The sequence below is a fragment of the Pleurodeles waltl genome, chromosome 9 (assembly GCF_031143425.1).
Source record: "Pleurodeles waltl isolate 20211129_DDA chromosome 9, aPleWal1.hap1.20221129, whole genome shotgun sequence".
NCBI classification, from domain to species: domain Eukaryota; kingdom Metazoa; phylum Chordata; class Amphibia; order Caudata; family Salamandridae; genus Pleurodeles; species Pleurodeles waltl.
The window spans coordinates 389,130,786-389,149,675 of record NC_090448.1 but is presented as its reverse complement, the minus strand read 5'-3'; the positions used below and the strand labels follow the sequence as shown (position 1 = coordinate 389,149,675).

The 18,890-nt window shown below is 42.0% G+C and overlaps 1 protein-coding gene across 3 annotated transcripts in view; it reads right to left on the bottom strand.

Moving 5' to 3' along the window:
- Positions 1 to 18,890, bottom strand: part of EML3 (EMAP like 3) — a 293,640-nt gene that overhangs the window by 220,192 nt on the left and 54,558 nt on the right. For all 3 annotated transcript variants that reach the window (XM_069207042.1, XM_069207043.1, XM_069207044.1), the window contains 2 exons: positions 12,663 to 12,789; positions 11,188 to 11,838 (listed from right to left, as the gene is read on the bottom strand). In XM_069207042.1, the coding sequence (XP_069063143.1) occupies positions 11,188 to 11,838; positions 12,663 to 12,789 (778 nt within the window). The remainder of the gene's footprint in view (positions 1 to 11,187; positions 11,839 to 12,662; positions 12,790 to 18,890) is intronic.

The following is an 18,890-nucleotide window of genomic DNA, read 5'->3' as shown; positions in this document are numbered from 1 at the left end:
CAGCAGGGTGTAGCTAGTGGTGTATGTGGACTGGCATTTGGCTGCCAGTTTGTGTGTCTTGTGACCAGGAGCAAGTCACTACACACACGCCAGTACCGAAACACCAGTCTGCACATTCCACCAACTTCCAGGCAGTGTGATTGCTGTTTCGTAACTGGCATCGAGGTGGTGGTGTGTGCGTTGGCAGTGTGTGTGGTTAGCTTTTGGCTGGTGGTGTGTGCGTGCTGCCATTTTGTAAGTGTATGTGGGGAACTGCTGTTGGTCACTAAATGACAGTCCACACACTCCGTCAGCTGCCATGCAGTGTGATTGCTGTGTCAGTCAAGTGGGCATATAAAAAAGTGATGTCTTCTTCCTTGAATGGTGTTGTTTGTTGATGTGAGTGTTATGCCTGCGGCTGGTGGTGTGAATGGTTTTGTGTGTGTCACGCATGAAAGGTGTGTGAATGGCCTGTATAGCGGCTGGTACCTTAACACGGCATTACAGCTCATTGGTTCAGCATTCTGAATTTTCCATTTCTAAGAGTGAAATTAATTTTCCAAGGGATTTTGTGGCTTCTTGCTGATCCCAGAGAGTTACATCACAGAAATGCAAGGATAATGTGCAATATTAGGCTAAGTTTTACATTTGCATGGGCTTCTGGGTAAGATATCCAAGTGAGAGCCACAAAAGACACCACACCCTGTATTCCCCCAGGTGACAAAGTTTAAAAAATGTGCAGGTTTGCTAGGTTTCCCAAGGTGTCGGCTGAGCTAGTGTCCAAAATACATAGCTAGCCACACTGCAGAAAAGGGTCAGTTTTCAGTGGAAAAATGGGATATGTCTATGTTGCATTTTGGGCCCTTTCTTATCGCAGACACTAGGCCTACCCACACACGTGTGGTACCATTGTTATCAGGACACATTGGGGAACACAGAATAGTAAAACAAATGTTACTACCAAATGTATTTCTCTGGATTTGTGCTTTCCAAATGCAAGCCAGTGTGTAAGAAAAAAGGCATTTTGAGAAATGCCCTCTAATTCACATGTGGGTATGGGTAGCCACAAATTCAGTGGTGTGCAAATAACCACAGCTTCTAAACTCTATATCCTGTGCCCATTTCAGAAACACTGGGGATTCCCTGACACCTGTTTCCACTCTTTATATTTACCATATGATTTGTTCTATACCCAGTAACCAAAGAAAAGCCACTGCAAGGTGCAGCTGAATTATGTGCTCTGGGTACCTCCACAAAGTCTATATATCCCCCTAACTGGAACAGTCTAACAGATGTAATATTGTTTTTGTAAATCAGTCATCGTGATGAGAAGTTACAAATTAAAATGTGTCACAAAGGGATGTTTCTTCTTACTAATTTTCAATATTCTTTTGTTTCAACACTTAAGTTTCTTTGCGAAAACCTTGAAGGATCTACACAAATGACCCCTTGCTGAATTTAAAATGTTGTCTACTTTTCAGAAATGTACAGTTTTCTAGGATCCACCATGGGTTTCACGACAGTTTCCACCACTAACTGGAAACAGTGTAAAAGCACAGAAATGGGAAAACTGGGCTATCTCCCAGAAAAATGCCAAAACTGTGGTAAAAATTTGATTTCTGAATCAAGTCAGCCTGCTCCTGAAAGCAGGGAAGATGGTGATTTGTGCAACGCAAACGTTTTGTTGATGGCATTTGCAGGGAAAAAACATACATTTTCTTCTGCAGCACTTTTTCCCATTTTCTCAAAAAAACTATATTTTGGGTAATTTCTCAGTCCCCTCTAGGGAAATCCAAAAACCCGGGGTACTTATAGAATCCTCAGGATGTTGGGAAAAAAGGTTGCAAATTTGGCCTTGCTAGTCTATGTGCAGGGCCCCTAGGATTATGTGGTGTAGTGAGTTTTGCATAATTATACATTTGTCACTTTTGCCACATAATCCATCATCTGCTGCATAATCTGAAGATTTTAACAAAAAATGTGTTTCTAGCTCAAATGGTTCAAATGGTTCTAAAAACGCAGCAACATGTTGAAGCGCGGTGGCAGGCCCTTTGCAAAGCTGCACTGATCACCTTTCTGTTGCTTAGTGTAATATTAGGGTGTTAAATTGGTAGTAATGAGGTCTAACCAATGCCCAGACAGTGTTATAAAGTTTTAAAATTATGAAATAATGAAATAATACTATTTCAATATTTGCTGCATTATGCTGCATAATTTGCCTTTTCTTGCTGTGTGATTTACTCAACCCTGCCACATAAATTGGCCCTCTTTTTCCACATTATTCCAGTGGCCCTGCCTATGTGTAAAAAAGGTTATGGAGGCCTAAGCACTAACTATCCCAAATAGCCCAAAAAAGGCTTAGCACGTGGGTGGGGGAGGGGTGGGGCTGACACCTAAAGTGTTAAACAATGATGATCTTTTATTTTCTTAGATTATGATGGAATATTACCTCCCACGGGAGCAGTGATAAGCATTACATCCTGACACATTATTAAACATGTCTTTTTTCTCTCGGTAAAAGATTTTCAGCGGCTTCTATCCAGTAGGTCAGGCTGACACTGTTCTTTTGAGAGCACACAATTATTTTTCTAGACCACATGCATGATTTGCTATTACAGCAATATATCACTCTTAAACTTTTGGTTCATTGGTTCCTCTTCTGAACTGCACATAAACCCATATATTTGGATAAAAACATTTAGCCTCCACATTTCATAAATTTTAGTTGGATGGAGAAACCAAAACATGATCAGAGTCAAGGTCAACTTCTTGAAGGGCATGTTTGGAATAAAGAGATTAAAGAAGTGGAGGGCCAGGATGGTTCGCAAATACCCACGCCTGTTGTCCATATCACATTACAAAAACTTAGACAGGAGCCCTGCTTACAGAAACATCCTGGCATAAAGTCCCCCATGCTAACAAGATCTGAATCTCCCAGAGGAGCTTGAATGCAACCAGAGAGAGTGAAGGGTACATTGAAAAGCCTGGTTCCTTGATTGAACATCTACCTCGGAACCTGAGGGAGCCTACTCCAAGCTGGAATAAACCTGAGAACACGCCTCGCTAATGGGCATAAAAAGCCATACTCACTTCCTTTGTTTGGAAACATCCAAGTAGTAAACAAAATGCCACAAATTCCCTAAGAGGATAGTGCTCGGTCTACCTTAGCAGAGGATTCTGCACCATGGACTGCAAAATGTCAGGTGCAAATCGCCCTCCTGGTTAATACTAATACAGCAAACGTTGGTATTTACCTGGTGTGCAATTTGAGCATCGTTTTGAACTTCAGAATGGAAGATACTGTGCTCATTGTAAGCAAACTTTAAAGGTGACTTATTTGTCCACAGACAAAAAAACTGTGCAGGCAAAATAAATTTAGGTGTGCAAATAGGACCTACGTTGGAATTCCGATTTGTACTGAAGGGGTATTTGCTTCTGAACTGTGATTCACGTGGCACTTGGAATGAGGGCCTGAGAGGGGCAAAGGAGAAACACATGCCTGTTAAGCATTCCACTCATGGTCGTTCATGCTGGAACTGAGGAAAAGTTACTCATCACTCAAAAAACATCTATTTTATATAAGCTGCAATGTCAGACGATAGAAGCTCGGCTACGTCTGTCTCTATTCCGAACCCTCTGAAGTAATAGCTGCAGCTGCAAGATCCATGTGGCGGAATGCTCAGCACTGGTTGGTAGGCTTCGTCAGCCTTTTGGAGAACTTTCCTGAAATGTGATGTAATTTATTCAAGATTGTAGTCTGTCAGCGCTGCATCTGGAGGGCCTGGCATAAAAACAAGTCAGTCTTATTGTCCATGGTGCTGACATTTGTTGCCTCTATCTGGAGAAGCCCTTTTTTCATATCTGGGACTATCACAAAACACATAAATGCGAGGGTCGAATAAAGGACAAAAAAGCTGCTCATATGCAGGAGCTCATCATTTACTGGCAACATTTTTAGTGATCACAATGGATATAATAGCCTTTTGTCATACTGTAGGCATTACATTGATTCCAACAGGTAACAAAGGGGTGGAGGGCAGCTGCTAGCTCTGCGTCTAGCACAAGGGCCAACACTGCATTCTGTGGAGCAATAGGGGCTTCACAGACTCAAGTCCCAGGAAGACAATGGGCCTCAGCAGCAAGCGCATGAAATATGAGCCTTGTAGAGAGGTCTACCATTTTCAGGTCGCTTTCAGATTCACCCATAAATCAGTCAGTGCTTGTCTCACAAATCAGGGATTGTGATGCTGTGCCCAAATTGAATTGCTCCAGAGGGCCAAAGTTCTGGTTCTGGTTGTGGTTATACTTGAGGGTTGAGCAGGAACCAGTTGAGTTAAGGGTTGAGTTCCAACACGAGAAATGTTTAGAAAAAGCGGCCTTTCCTAGGTTCTTTGGAGGGGGAATATTGAGGTTCAGTAGATATCTTAAGGAGGTGGATGGAAGTGTACGCTACTAGGTATCAAGACATGCGAACCTATTAAAATCACATAAATGACGCTTCTTTTTACATGGAATTGCCCAGGAATCACTTAAGTGGAAGACCCTTTGGGGAGTTTACCTTGTTGGTATGGTGGTTGCCAAAGGACCATCAGTGAAAAAGGACCCTGTCCTTTGTTCGTGAAATTGGTCCGTAAACTTGAAGTCCAGTCTGAGGTTGAACTTTCTTTAGCCCCTGGATGACTCAGTGGGTTCTCACATGTCTCATTTCAATTGTACCATTTAAGGCTGATTGAACATGATACACAGTTAGTTAGGTCAACTATCACTTAATCAAGGATAGATTATGCTAGCTTGTTATATATAGGACTGCACAAGCACTTGATTCATCGACTTCTACTTCTCCAGAACCAAGCAGCCCATATAGAACTGGGTATCACTCTTTTCAGCTATGCCCGCCCTCTTCTTGCTTCACTGCACAGGCTTCCAAAGGGTTTCAATTACCTTAAAAGTTTCTTGTATTATTAATTGTTCTGCTTATGGCCAGTTCCTCTACTCTTACTTAAAAGGAGTTCCATCCCTACACTCCTACTAGCCAGTTTCCAGATGGTGTTCTTATTCTCACCAAATGTCATACAATCATAAAAGTAATCGTTCCCACTATCTTGTCACCAAGCAATTAATTTCCTCCTGTGTAATGCAGGCCTGGTCCCAGGAATTTATATCTGGTTGGGCCAAGGGTGCGCTTGGGTGGGCCAATGTGTGCCCAATTTTCGACATTTCTGGAGGTAGCCTACAACCTAGGCTCTGGTGCCACTGCATCTGCTGCATCATTGGCAGGTAAACCCCTGTCACCTCTTCACCAACACACACTTCCCCACTGCAGCTTGCCTCAGACATGAGCTAAGGTCGCCACGGGCTGTTTTGTTTTCACAGGCATGCCCAGAGGTTTGTCTCAGACAGTAGAAAAATAGGGAAAACCCTCTAAAGGTGGTATTTGGCTCCCTACCAGTACACAAGTAAAACAGCTATTATTAAAACAATGCACTATAAAATGTATTCTAGAGATTTCTCGTTGACCCCTGACTGATAATTAAACAAAAGCGGAAAAAAAATCACATTTGCTGACATGGAGAAAGCACTTAACAGGTGTTCTCTGTGGCCTCTTTTGCTGTTACTGGAAGGGCTAAAGGTCAGGTTTGGGTGGGCCTGGCCCACCCGCTAGAACCGGGCCTGGTGTACTGCCTATTTCTCTCCTTTATAACTCCACCAGTCCTCTCTGGTTGTTGCTTCAATCTCCTTTTCACAGTTCACCCATGGTGCTTGTTTTTCTTCCTTTAAACAGTTAAAATGGTACTTTTCCTGTTGGTTGTGCTGTCATTCCATAAGCACCTACACTTCTTTGTAGCTTATCTCAACAGTCCTTATCATTATATCACACCACCTGAATTGCATCTTTGAGTGGTTTGTTCAGTGTCACAGTTATGCCATTTCCTTCGAATGACACAGTGAACGTTCTTTATGCTTAATTCCTCTATTTCGTAAAAATCTATCCATCTCTTTGGATGTAAATTGTACTCTATTGTCAGTTAAGACTGTTTCTGGGAGTGTTATTTCTGGCTATCTAAAGTACATGTCTAGCAACTCCAGTGTGTACTTGCCATGCGTGACCTCCTGGAGCTGAATCACTGTGTCAAATACTATGTCACCCCTTGGTGTATCAGGAAACGTCCTAATTATCATTGGTGTACTTGTTTTGTGTATTTTAAACCTACCACTGCATTCTTTGCACTTTCTCACACACCTTTCTACCATCATATCCAGTCAGGGCCACCAACAATTGCCACACAGACTCGCATTGGCTTTACATATACCCATGCATCTTTCATGGGACAGACTGATGAATCTCTCTCAAACTAAACTAGATGTAACTATTATTCAACCTTTAAAAATAAATCGACCTTTTTCAGACAGTTCGTTTCAAACCTGTCAGAACTGTTTACATTCCTCATTACACTCTTTTCAGCCCAAGTCTTTCTTTTTGGTTACTTACTTCTTGCAAAACTTGATCCTTTAATGCTTCTTCTTTCCACTCCTATTGTGCAAAGCACAGTCTCTGTTTCCTCCACATCTTTATCTCCTTCTCATTTCTCACAACCTCTTTCTTCCACAAGTCTAGACAAACAATCTGGAATTTGGTTCTTGATATTAAGTATATACTCTGCCTTATTTCCTTTTTGAGAGATCTTCACAATGGCCTTACAGGTACAGTGAGATTCGGGATTAACGGAGAATGTACCAAGCCCTTTCATCTAAAAAGAGGTGTTCATCAGGGATGTATCTTTGTGCCTTTTCCTTTTATTACGTACATTAACTGACTATCTAGTAGTGGTTTTAATCTCCCTAGTGCAGGCAGAAGAGTGATTCCCGCTCTCCTATACGCCGACGATACTGTGTTGATTGCCCGTACTGCCAGGCGCCTCCAGCGTCTTTTAGACTTACTCATTGTTTTTGGGATAGTCTGGACCTGTCCACTAATTGAAATAAAACCTCATTTTATGGTGATTGGCCCTAAGAATACCAAACCATTGAGTTTCTCAGTCCAGGGACAGAAACAAGTAAGGTGGTAAACTTCTCATACCTGGGACATTTATTAAATTCTGGTCTTAGTAGGCAACCGCAAACTAAGAAAAATGTAGGGAACTTAAAAAGGGCTATCTCTGGTTCACATGATTTGGCTAATCACCTCTTACGTTTCATTTCACATTCACCATTCCACTGAAAACCTCTTCTGTTTTTCAACATTTCATATGTTTTATCAGCAAAACAAGGAATGCATTTACTAAAAACAAAACACAGCAAGTCCTAAAGATTATACAAATACCTTCTTATTTTTTATGCTACCATGTTTCTTATTATCGTCATTAACTCCTCCTTATGTTTTATATTGTCTTGCGATACTATGTGACCCAAAAAGTTTATGTGCGATTTTCTACATTTAAACTTGAACTGTTTTTCTGTAACCTTGTTAACATTTGCCTAACCTTGTTATTGTGTTCCTCTTCATTTCTTCCACAAACTAAAGAAATTGTGCTATAACTTGACTCAGTAAATCACTTCTAAAATACCATTAATTGCTTTTCCAAAAACTGAGACAGTTGAAATCAATCCAAAAGGCATCCGCAAGAATTCAATTCAGTATGGAGAAAGAATATTTATTCATAATCCCATTCCATCCCTGGCTTGTGCGCCACTACAGCAGGAGGCAACTACTCAGTGGATTGTACTTATTCAATAATTCCTGTTTTTTCCAGTCTGCTCTGCTCTTTAGTGGCAGCTTATTGTGGGTACTGTTATATACAGCTGTAGCTCTTTTATGAGTACTGTTATGTGCCTCCCCCTACATATCTTGGGTTGTGCAATCTCCTTTATTTTGATTTTATGTACATATCTTTTAGAATATTCTAATTGATCCCTAAAGACTTACAAGAACATATTTGTCAATCTGTACAACATTTTCAGTATTGGTTAGCTCTTTCCAACATCACATATTTCTTCAGTAATGTTGGTAGGTCAGAATTGGGATCCTTTGCTCAAACCAACTGATGATAAGGTCTCCTTTAACTGAAACATCACTTCTTCCAGAGGCAACGCTTCTTTTCTATTCTATCTATCCATTAAAACAGTGGCTCTCAACCTTTTGCCTTCTGTGGACCCCCACTTTATCATTATTAGAACTCGGGGACCCCCACTGAGTCATTATTGGAAAGCGGGCCCCCCCACTGAGTCATTACTGAAAGTTGGGGACCTAATCTGCTAATATTATTTTAATTTTCTAAGCAGTCGTGGACCCCCTGAGAAGGCTTTGCGGACCCCCAGGGGTCCCCGGACCACATGTTGGGAACCACTGCATTAAAACTTCCCAATAACTATTGGTTCTCCATCATAACCTCTTTGTCTAATGTAAGGTTTTTATAGTCTAACTTCGTTCTTGATTTTTTCTTGATTTGATCTTTGGAGACTATTTTCAGTTTCACTTAATTACATTTCACTTCAGTCCCTTCTACTGTTGTCTCATCTAGTGGGCCATCTTCCTTGTTTCCTACTATTTATATAGCTATTTATTCAGGTGCTTTTTTACTTTCTTAAGTTTTGTTTCACTTTTGCAACACTTTGAGTAACATCACTTATGTCCACACTGGTTGCAAGATATTTTCCATGTTGGGCAACATTTACTGTTGTCGTGTGACCAATAGCCCCACATCAATAATACCTCCCTGGAAATTTCTGTGTTTGTATGCTCAGTTGTTGATTGCTAGTAAGTACATCTTGTTTCCTAATATTCACTGTGTGAACTATTCCTTTTGGACAATGAGTTTTTATCTCTTCTACAAATATCAGAATGCGTTGCAGTTTCTTAGATGGCTTATCACGCACCCATAGCTCTCTCACATTAGCAGCTGCACCCCAAAATGAACTGATTTCTAATTCTTTCACCTAATAAGCTCCAAATATGCATGACGCTGCCAGGTTTCCTACATCTATTATGCCATCTACTGCTGCTTCCCTTTTCTTTTGTACTTTTTTACCAACACTAAACTTTTCTACTAACATGCTTACTTTTGGGAGGTATTCAAAGTCTGACTTTTTCTATACAAGTTTTATATTATTCAACTCTAAAACTTCTTAATTTGAGAATTCTGGCAAATGATCAAAACTTCTTGACCTTATGGTCCTAAGTAATTCTCTATGGGTGACAGTTTTCTCTCTAAAAAGATTTGTTCCATGTGAGAAAAAAACTTTCTTCCACTTCTATCATTTTAACATGAGAGATATTAAGAACAAAAGAGAGGTGTTATTACATTTTGCATGTTGCTATAATTAGAACTAAAATAGGTATCCACTTAACACAAGTATTTGAATGAAAGTACAATAACTAATTTAACACCAAACCGTACTCATATACATTAACATCCTGAACAACATACACAAACATAAAAGAAAACCCACCTTTGCCTTCAGGAGGACCAGAGAGCACTTGCTGCACATTATCAAAGAAGGCTGAATTATTTTCAAAAATGGCGGGCGGATAACTCTCAGACACAATTCATGACTCAGTAATGCATGTACATCCTTGAAATGTTATTTTTGTATACCTTATTTTCAATCAAAATTTACAAATCTGATTATCTGGGGTAAATAGACAGGGAGTCTTTGAGTGCACTTCATACCCTGTAATAAAGAAACACACCAAATGCAGCCAAAGCAGGAATATTCTTTTTTTACTTGCTCTGTGGTCTTTATCGTGTTGTCAAACAATAAACTTCCCATGTTACACATATCTAGTTTATCTAGTTGTCTACCCACTTTCACGTCCAACAACTTTGGCAGCTATGCACACCATTCTACTTTCATGTCAGCCGAATAGAGCAACTCTATTATTACACTTTGCTAGCTAGGTACAACCATGCCAAGTCAAATGAACTGGGTCAGTTTGGCTTAGTGATTGAGTTAAACGAGCTTGCCTCAAGTGACAGAGGCGCACTCTCATCCCGCTCAACCTTTAAGTGTGGCAAATGTATAGGACCATGTAGGTGAACATATCGGGCATGCTCTGTATAATAGTAAAGTTTCCTGGGCAGCTAAACCCTCCTATTCATACAAAAGATTCAGTGTGTTCCGATTTACTTTCAGTTGTTTGCCCCCAGCCCAAGGCTAGCTGAATCATCAGCCCTCTAAGTGTACAAAAGAATACTCGGGTGGGAACTAAGGGGACATCGAGGAATAAATATAACATTTTCACCCTCTTCGTGGTGGCTATTTTGGCCATTAGCAATGGTGAAAGCTTAATGTATCTCTCAGTGCAGTCTACTAAACTGTCTATGGCCCTTCCATGGTTGCAGTGGAATACATCTCTAGGATCCCTGTGCATCATAATTCCCAACTAACGCATTGGCTCCCATGTTCACTAAAGTGGAAAATCCAATTTACACTGTTGTGTGGATTCGTTTAAAGGGAAAACCTACAACTTATTCCAATTTATTTTCACTTCAGAGACTCCACCCACCAACCTGAAGTATCCCTTGGAGAATAGATGAAAGATTGATATCAGAGTCTCGAACATAAAGTAGCAAATCATCAGCATATATCGAAATAATTAGCTTGGTGGCATGACATCTCAAACCTCCTATGCACCTGGCACACACTCAGAGCATAGACCAGTGATTCTCCAGCTGTGGCATATAGGGGCTGTGAGAGGGGGTACACTTGCTGCTGCCTCTTTGTTTGAGAACAGCTTCAGTAATGCAGTCGTTTATTCTGATTTTAGCTGTTGCTTTCATGTAAAGTAGTTTTACCACTTTTAGAAATGTATCACCTACCTGAATTTTTATTAGCACACCAAATATATAATCCCATTCTGCAGAGTCAAAAGCTGTATCTCTGTCTACGAAGGCACAGCATTCACACTGGGGTCCAGTTTTGTAATGCTGCTGAAGAAAACTCAGACTGTGAGCTGCTGATCTACTCTGAATAAACCCAAAACACACACTTTCGCTCTCTCTCTATGTTGTTTGTGATCCATTCTAAGGTGCTGAAAGTAGTAACACTCAAAAACACAAACGTGAAGCAGCTGAATATACCTTATTCCTCATACTAAGTCCGGCACACAATTACCATTCCTCTGATATGGGGATGAAAGTTGCAGAAACATATACAATTGTACATGGTTAGACAGACAAATATTATATTTTGTCAGGGGTTTTAACTTACGGATCTTTCTTGTCGGTCTTCAAAGCCCGCACGGTTGGGTCTGTGAGCGCCTCGCTGGCCCTCTCAGGTTCAGTGTCTGCTGCTCCAGAGGAAGGGCTCCAACGCTCCTCTGTTGAACGAGAAGATGAGTCTTCTGGGCTCAGTGCTCTGTCCCCATGCTGCTGGGAGAACACTTCATAGTTGTCATGAGGTCTTTCCTCTTCTCCACGGTTTGGGGTTCCTGGACTTTTCTCCAGAGAATTCGGAGATGCTGAGGGACTATGGCAACTTGAAGAATCCCTACTTTCCCCACCAGGAGAGTGCACAACCTCCACCATTGAGTGAGGGGAATTTGAACATGTCTGGAAGTTGGGGTTTGGGGCAGCGGCAGGATCACCTGGGGTCCAAGGCCCACCAGGGCAGGTCCCTGCCAAAACCGGAGATGCAACCTCAACATCGCCATCATATACTGCATCTTGGAAGGCAGAATGAACATTGCTGTGTTGCGCCACTGTACATGTTGGCTGCTGAACGAGGAGCCGGGTGCGCTTCAGATGCAGCAGGGTAGATTCCTCGGTCTGTGTCCCTCTGCTGGTCAGGGTTGGTGGTGCAATGTTTGGACCACAGCAGACTGAGATGACTTCCAGTTCCTTCTTTTGGGCATGGTGGTCTCTGCAGATATCCAATATAAAAGCATGTTTGGTATTTTAATATAATATTCAGTTGTAATATTCACTTTATGGAGTCAAACACAAAACACATACTATGAGCCTATCCTAAAACCAAAATGGATTCCTGTCTGTTCAGAACCACCAGTGTGCCTGACATGATGGGGTTATCTCAGGACATCATGGAAGACAGTACGAAGTTTCATTTAAAAATAAGATGTTTTGTGTGTTTTTTGTGGACTTAGAGGGGACCTTGAGATGAAAATAAAATATATTTCTATCAATTAATCAAATGTAGATGTTTTGTCATTCTGTGCAAAGTAAACACTCTCTTCATTACCTACAAATTATACATCCTGGGCTTCAGGCAGGGGAGCCAAGAGGTGAAGAATGGACGCTGAAGTTGAAATGCAATATTTTGAGGGGCACTAGAAAACCCCAAATAATAGAGGAAATATGTATTCAAACTTTGGTGTGAAGCCTTAAAATCAGTGCTATCTTTTCCTATTCTTCAATAATTTGGTAACTTTATGACGTGGATATGGTGCTGACAGTGGAACGCCACATCCTGCCAACTTAAGAGTCGGCTCCACATGTCCAATTTTGTACCCTCTGTTCCAGGGAATGACACATTATCTTACTGCACAGTGGTGACACATGGAACGCAGCTGCCAGTTGAATCGTTACTTTTGCACTTAGAAGAACAGAAACTGCTATATCCCTGCAGTGATATACAATCTCCGTGTAACCATGAGTTTGAAGCCAAGTTCAAGATGTGCTCCTATCATGCTCTGTTTATGTGAGTGGAAAGATCAGAGTCTCACGTACCTGCACCTAGGGAGCAAATCCCTCCCGGAGACCGTCTGCGAGGAGCTGGGTTGCAGATTGTCAGCACTTTGTCTGCCTTCACTGCTGCAGTCTGAGGGAGGAGATCCCCCAGAGAAGTTGCTATTTACTGCAATAGAGAAAGATAAAACATGGGCTGTCAGTTCAGTTCCTTTGTCACTGCCTCATGCTGGGTGAAGAAGGGCCTGTATTGGTACTCCAGCATCACTACCTCTTTACATCACCTCCTATTGTCCACGTTACTACTTCACGTGCTGTAGAGCGAAGGGCTGTATCCGCCAGGATTGTAGTCACATGAGCAGTGGGCCCTCAGAGAACTTGGCACCCTACGAATAAAGCTTGCCTCTACCACCAATGTGCAATTAGCAGCAGGTAAGATGCACAGGCCAAGGTCATGAAATAGTTTTGAAAACATAAGGTTAGCTCATGTTAATACTTAGTTCACCTCAGAATATGTGCAGCAAACAAGTTCAAATTAAAGACCTGTACTGCATTTTGATGCAAACTAAAGTTCAAACCCTTTTTTAATCTTTTCAGATGATCAATGAAACTGGTCCTGCATGATCATCTACATAACTTAGTGTAATATAGGAGGATAATCATAATGCTGCATGAGTCACTATAAGGTATCAATTAGTGAAACATATGATTTAACTCGCCCTTTTTGCGGCTCCCTTACCAGACAGTGTAAGTTATCTTTTGTTGAAAAGACCTATTGTCTCCTTACAGTGGGCTTAGAGCCCGCCCATTGCTTATCACTGGTTGGTTTTATTGTCTCTCCCATTTGCTTGAATTTTGTCAGCTTGTGTGAACTTCACGTCCTCTTCTTGTGTTTGTCCATCCCCTAGAGCATGAATGCATTACTTATGTCTTTGCACTGCTCACTTTTGATGTGCTACTTTTTTCATTTTGGTTAAGCACTTCACAAGAGTGCATGTGTTTGCCAGCTATGTCCCTTGTGTACTGCTCTTAATCACTTCTCTACACTCCATGTTGGTCTCTCTTGCATTTGTGCTTCTATATTACCCCCTCTGTGTTGCGATTGCTCTTGTGCGCTTCTCCACCCTGCATTGCTTTCTCACCTGTGTGCTTCCACCCAGCAGCTCCCACGTTTCTCTCTCCAGCCTCTGTGGTTCTCTTCCATCCTGCGCTCCACATTCTTTTATTTTGCCCGTGTTTGCTCCCCTCGGCCCTCCATATTGCTTTCTCTACCTGTCCCTTCCATGTTGATCCTGCCCTGGTCTCCGAAGTGCTTCTGGCCACCACTGTTTTGTTGTTTTCCACCCATGCCCTCTGTGTAGCTTACCCTCACCCATGCCTAACAAAAAAAGGAAAAAACGCTTTTGCACTACTTTAAAAAAAAATATTTACTGATCCAACTTGGATCTATTGTGGGTGGTATTTGGCGTTAAAGTGCAAGCACCCATCTTTTTTTAAGGATTGCCCAAGTTACGAAGATAGATAAATTAGGCTTTGTCTCACTGAAACATGTGCAAATAAAATGTGTTAAGAGCTGGGGGAAATAAAAAGATTTTTCCAAACATTTCATACATTTTATGTGTGCTGCATTTTACAGCACAAAGCTGATGTAAGGAATGGTAAAAATATTGTATAAGCATATGATTTTGTACTGGAAGGGTAGACTTCCAGTACCACACGTATGCTAAACATCACACTCACTCCTTTTCATCATGGTGCCAAGACATGCGAGTGACCCTAGGTAGACCTTGTGAACCAGTGCAGGGGAAGGGTGTAGCAGCAGGCCATTTTCAGTAAACATGGCTCTGCGCTGCTTTCTCCCTCTTGTGCGATGCAGCACAGCAACTTTGTCTGCTGCAGTGCGTTGTGCTAAAATTCAGTAAATATGTCTCTTTATTTCAACAACTTTTTTCAAGCTATCCTTCCTAAAATACCCATCACCTGGTCCATTTTAAAGATCAGCAGAACTCTCCATCTTGTCCTTGGCACCCCAGGGCTCATCCATCCCCTTAGTGCTTGAAACAAATAGTTTAAATGCAACAATGACATCATCTGGGACTCTACGTTTGGTCCACTGACACAGGGCCTCGCAATGTCACAAAAACATTGATACAGGGGACCAACAGTGACACAGGGCGATTGCCAAGGGGGCACAAACACTGTAACTGGCTTACTGCCCCGGGAGCACCAATACTGATATAGGAAGACTGCCATGGGCACAGCAAAAAAAACAAGCATTTTCAATGCAACGGGGCTCGCATTTGCTCGAGTTGGAACTATTTGCATTGTAAACTCCTAACCTAACTTTTCTTGCCACACAAATTAAAAGAAAAAAAACACACAGCGTGATCGCACTATGTAAAATGCAGCACGATCGCGCTGAATTTGAAAACGAAAAAATGGGGCGAGATCGCCCTATGTAAACCCCAGGGCGATCGCGCTGCAGGGAAAATTAACAGATAAAGTAGTCCAGAAACCAGGCTGAAAACATCGAGCCGCGTATGTTTCTAGCAGTTTACCGGTGCTGTGTAGGCGAGCTAAACACCGGAAAAGGCATGACATATGCATGCCTTTCACAAATGAAAGCAAGCAGGTTTTAAAGAGCAAGCCCAGGAACCAATGAAAGAGACTGACGTGACCTGGGCGTGGTTTGAAGCCCAAAGAGAGATTACTTTATCGACAGAGCGCTTTGCGCCCACCAATAAAAAGCAGGCTGACACTAGGACACTATCAAGGGGACTCTGACATGGGGCATTGGCAAATGGATACTGTCACTAGGATAATGACACAGGCAAATCAACGTGAACACCCGGTCACTGGCACAGGAGATGCTTCAACAGGACTAACAATACTGACATGGGAACAGTGGCACAGGACCGCTGACATGGGGTTCAATCAATAATGCTGGGACATTGGTATAGAGATGTTTCACTGGGACACTGACACAGGGACAGCAGGACACAATGATATTGACACTGGGACACAATACCAATACAGTAATGAGAGAGGGACACTCATTTGGGGATGAGATATTAATGTTGGAACAATGGCAAGGGGCAGTGCGCCTGGGGGTCTGAAAAGGGGACACCAGGATAGTCACACTAAAATACTAACTTTTGAGCACAACACCAGGACATTGAAATGACAAAGGGACACTCACACAAGAATACTGACATTTCGAAACTACCATTGGAACATGGACTATGACACAGCAGAACTGACACAAGGACATTAATTCTGGGACATTCACACCAGGGCACTGACAATGGGTAAATAGAGAAATATGGGCACCACCTGGTTACTGGAACCAAACATATCAACACTGACACATATGCACTAACGCTGACACGGAGGCACCAATGCAGGAACACTGAGAAGTCCACAAATATTAACTTTGAGACACAGACAAAAGGGTACCTTCTTTGGGACACTGATACAGGATGATATAACACTAATACTAGGAAGTGACACAACAGCAGGGTACCAGCACGTAGGCATTGACACTGAGCCATTGGCACTACAGCACCAGAACGGACGCATAGAAACTAATGGCTGAATCACATATTGGGCCACCAGTTCCTGTACATGAATACTGATGGAGGCACTCACACGGGGATACTGACACAGGGTCAGTGATGCAAGAGCCCTGGTATTAATGCATGGACACTGGAACCCGGAGCTACAAGAGTGCCCTTGGAAAGGTAGCATGTACTTTGAGAAATCCATTGCTGCCACTGGCACAAAGCCTCAGATGATGTGAAACACCACTATTGGGACAGTTAAAGTTACATGGACACACACGGGAAAGATGACACTTGGACAGTGACACAGACATTAAGATAAGCATATGGACACTGACACAGGGACAGAAACTGGCAAAGAAACATGTGGGTATTGAGACACTGGCACTATTAAGAGAACATTAACATTTGAACAACAATAGGACAGTGACACAAGGACATTGTGAATGACACTGACACTGGGAGTCACACTGATGCTGGGGCATGGAGTGTACTGATACACAGTGCCACTGATAAGAGCACGGAAACTTACACAAGATCAATGGCACTGGGGTATGAGAACAAAAAGACACTAATATATGGACAGAAAGTCTAGGCCGTTGAAACAGAATGGGGATCATGGACACTTGGACCATGCCCACAGGAACAAACAAGTATACACTCCAACTAAACAACACTGTAATTTCATAGCCTTTACCATCAGGTTCACAAATGCTGTTCATCAGCATTACTTTCTCGTCTTTATTCTTGATACAACAAAGCAGGCAGTCAGCTTTCAAACACAATGACTTCTCAACCCTTCCCAAAGTACTAAAACCCTGTGTCAGCCAATGTATGTTCCCAGAATGCAGTTTTTCAGTTTTCAGCACTGCGAGGTGGCCACATGATTTCTGCTGATACAGTAAAGAAAGGGGGGCTTCAATTCGGCAATGCAAGCTCATTTGAACGAGAAGAGGATCTCCTCATTCCCTTGTGGTTTGTGTCTTCTTCATTATTTAAATTGCACTGCCTGTCACTTGCCCAGTCAATTTGGAATTACTCTGGAGGCAGCCACAGAAAAAAGGCCAGTAAAGAGTGAGGATCTCTACACAAAATGTATCACTGCTGGTCCTTGTCAGTGATTTGGGATCCAAGCAGAGTTTAGGTTTTAAAAATAAAAATGAGTGCAGGGGCCAAAGGTGTTTCTTAGGAAGCCGGCACAACATTATTTGATTGCAGGCCTGCCGAATACCCAGGATGCCTAGGCTTTAGTTATACCCTGTGCCTCTATCTTACATCACCCTACACTTCCTGTTTCCTTTTCTTAGTCTTGCAGGTTCTTCAGCCCCATACTCCCCTTTGTAACTGTTTCCCTATGTTTCTCTTCTACTGTTGGTAACCCTTCCCCTTTTGGTCTAGCTCAAAGTTTTATGATGAAAATAAAGTCTGTGTCTCTAAAAATGTGTGTTTGTGCCCTCACCTCCAATGACCTGCACAAATTCACCACTTGGGCAAAGGTTTCAGAATGATGAATGGATGCTGCCTGGCTAGTTCTAGCTCCTTTTGATCAGTGTAAATAAACCTATAGCCAAACTCCCTTCCTAAACATTCCCATAATCCCCTAGCAACCTATGCCCATGTTGTCTTTCTGCCCTGCTGACTGTTCCACTGAACTTTCTCACGAAGGAGCCAAGTATGATCAGTGTAGTGCTGACTGGCAGTGTTCTATACGTCTGAATGCACCATGCCCATGTGCTCATAACTGTGCCAACGTGTTCTGAAATGCCTTTAAACTCTTTCAATGTTGTTAGTAAAATTTCCCTAGCAATGCAACATTCGTCACACATTTCTCCAGAAGTGTCTTTGATGGGACTACACAATCAATGTATAACTGCATTTAAGTCCTGTTGACTTTTCATCAATTTTATTGTCCAGAGGTGAGTTCAAAACACCATTTGACAGACGTTTTCTGAAAGATTCTAAATGTTCCTCTCTCACTTTTAATGGCACTCTTGTTGACTACTTATCACAAATAGCTGTCAAGGAAGAATATATAAAAAATACTAGCAAGTTTGTAGCATATTTTAAAAGCTCACTATATTTTGCCATTTTTAAAAGATATTGGGCCTGATTTAGATCTTGGCGGATGTAATCGTCTGTCACAAACGTGACGGATATACCATCCACCATATTACGATCCCATTATGTCACATGGAGATCGTATTACAGCGGACGGAGTACTCCATCCACCAAGATCTAAATCAGGCCCATTGTTTGGTGGGGGTACATTTCTGTCCACCCTGATACCCCTTTTATGATGTAGTTATCCTTTGGTGCCAGGCTCCGAAAAGCATCTACTTCTGGCTACAGGCCTGACAAAAGACACGGAGAAGTTTTCCGGGTTCAGGGTCACTCCTGGGTGGTTATTCCAGATTAGATTTTAATGTCTCATCTACAGATCCGTTTTAGTGGTCTGTTTAGGAAAGACCTCGTGTGAAACATACCAAAATTTAAAACTGACTTATGGCCAGCCCCTTGGTTTCCACTGGTTAGCACTCTTGTCACGTTCATTTGTATACTTCTTATTCAATGGCTTCCTTTCTCTTCACGTTTTTCTCTCCCCCCTCTTTAACATTCTTTTGATTCAATAGCTTTAATCCTTTCAGGGTTCACGTTCAGGGAGCTACTTTTTTCTTTTTTCTGGACTCCATGTGTGAATTTGTTCTCAGGC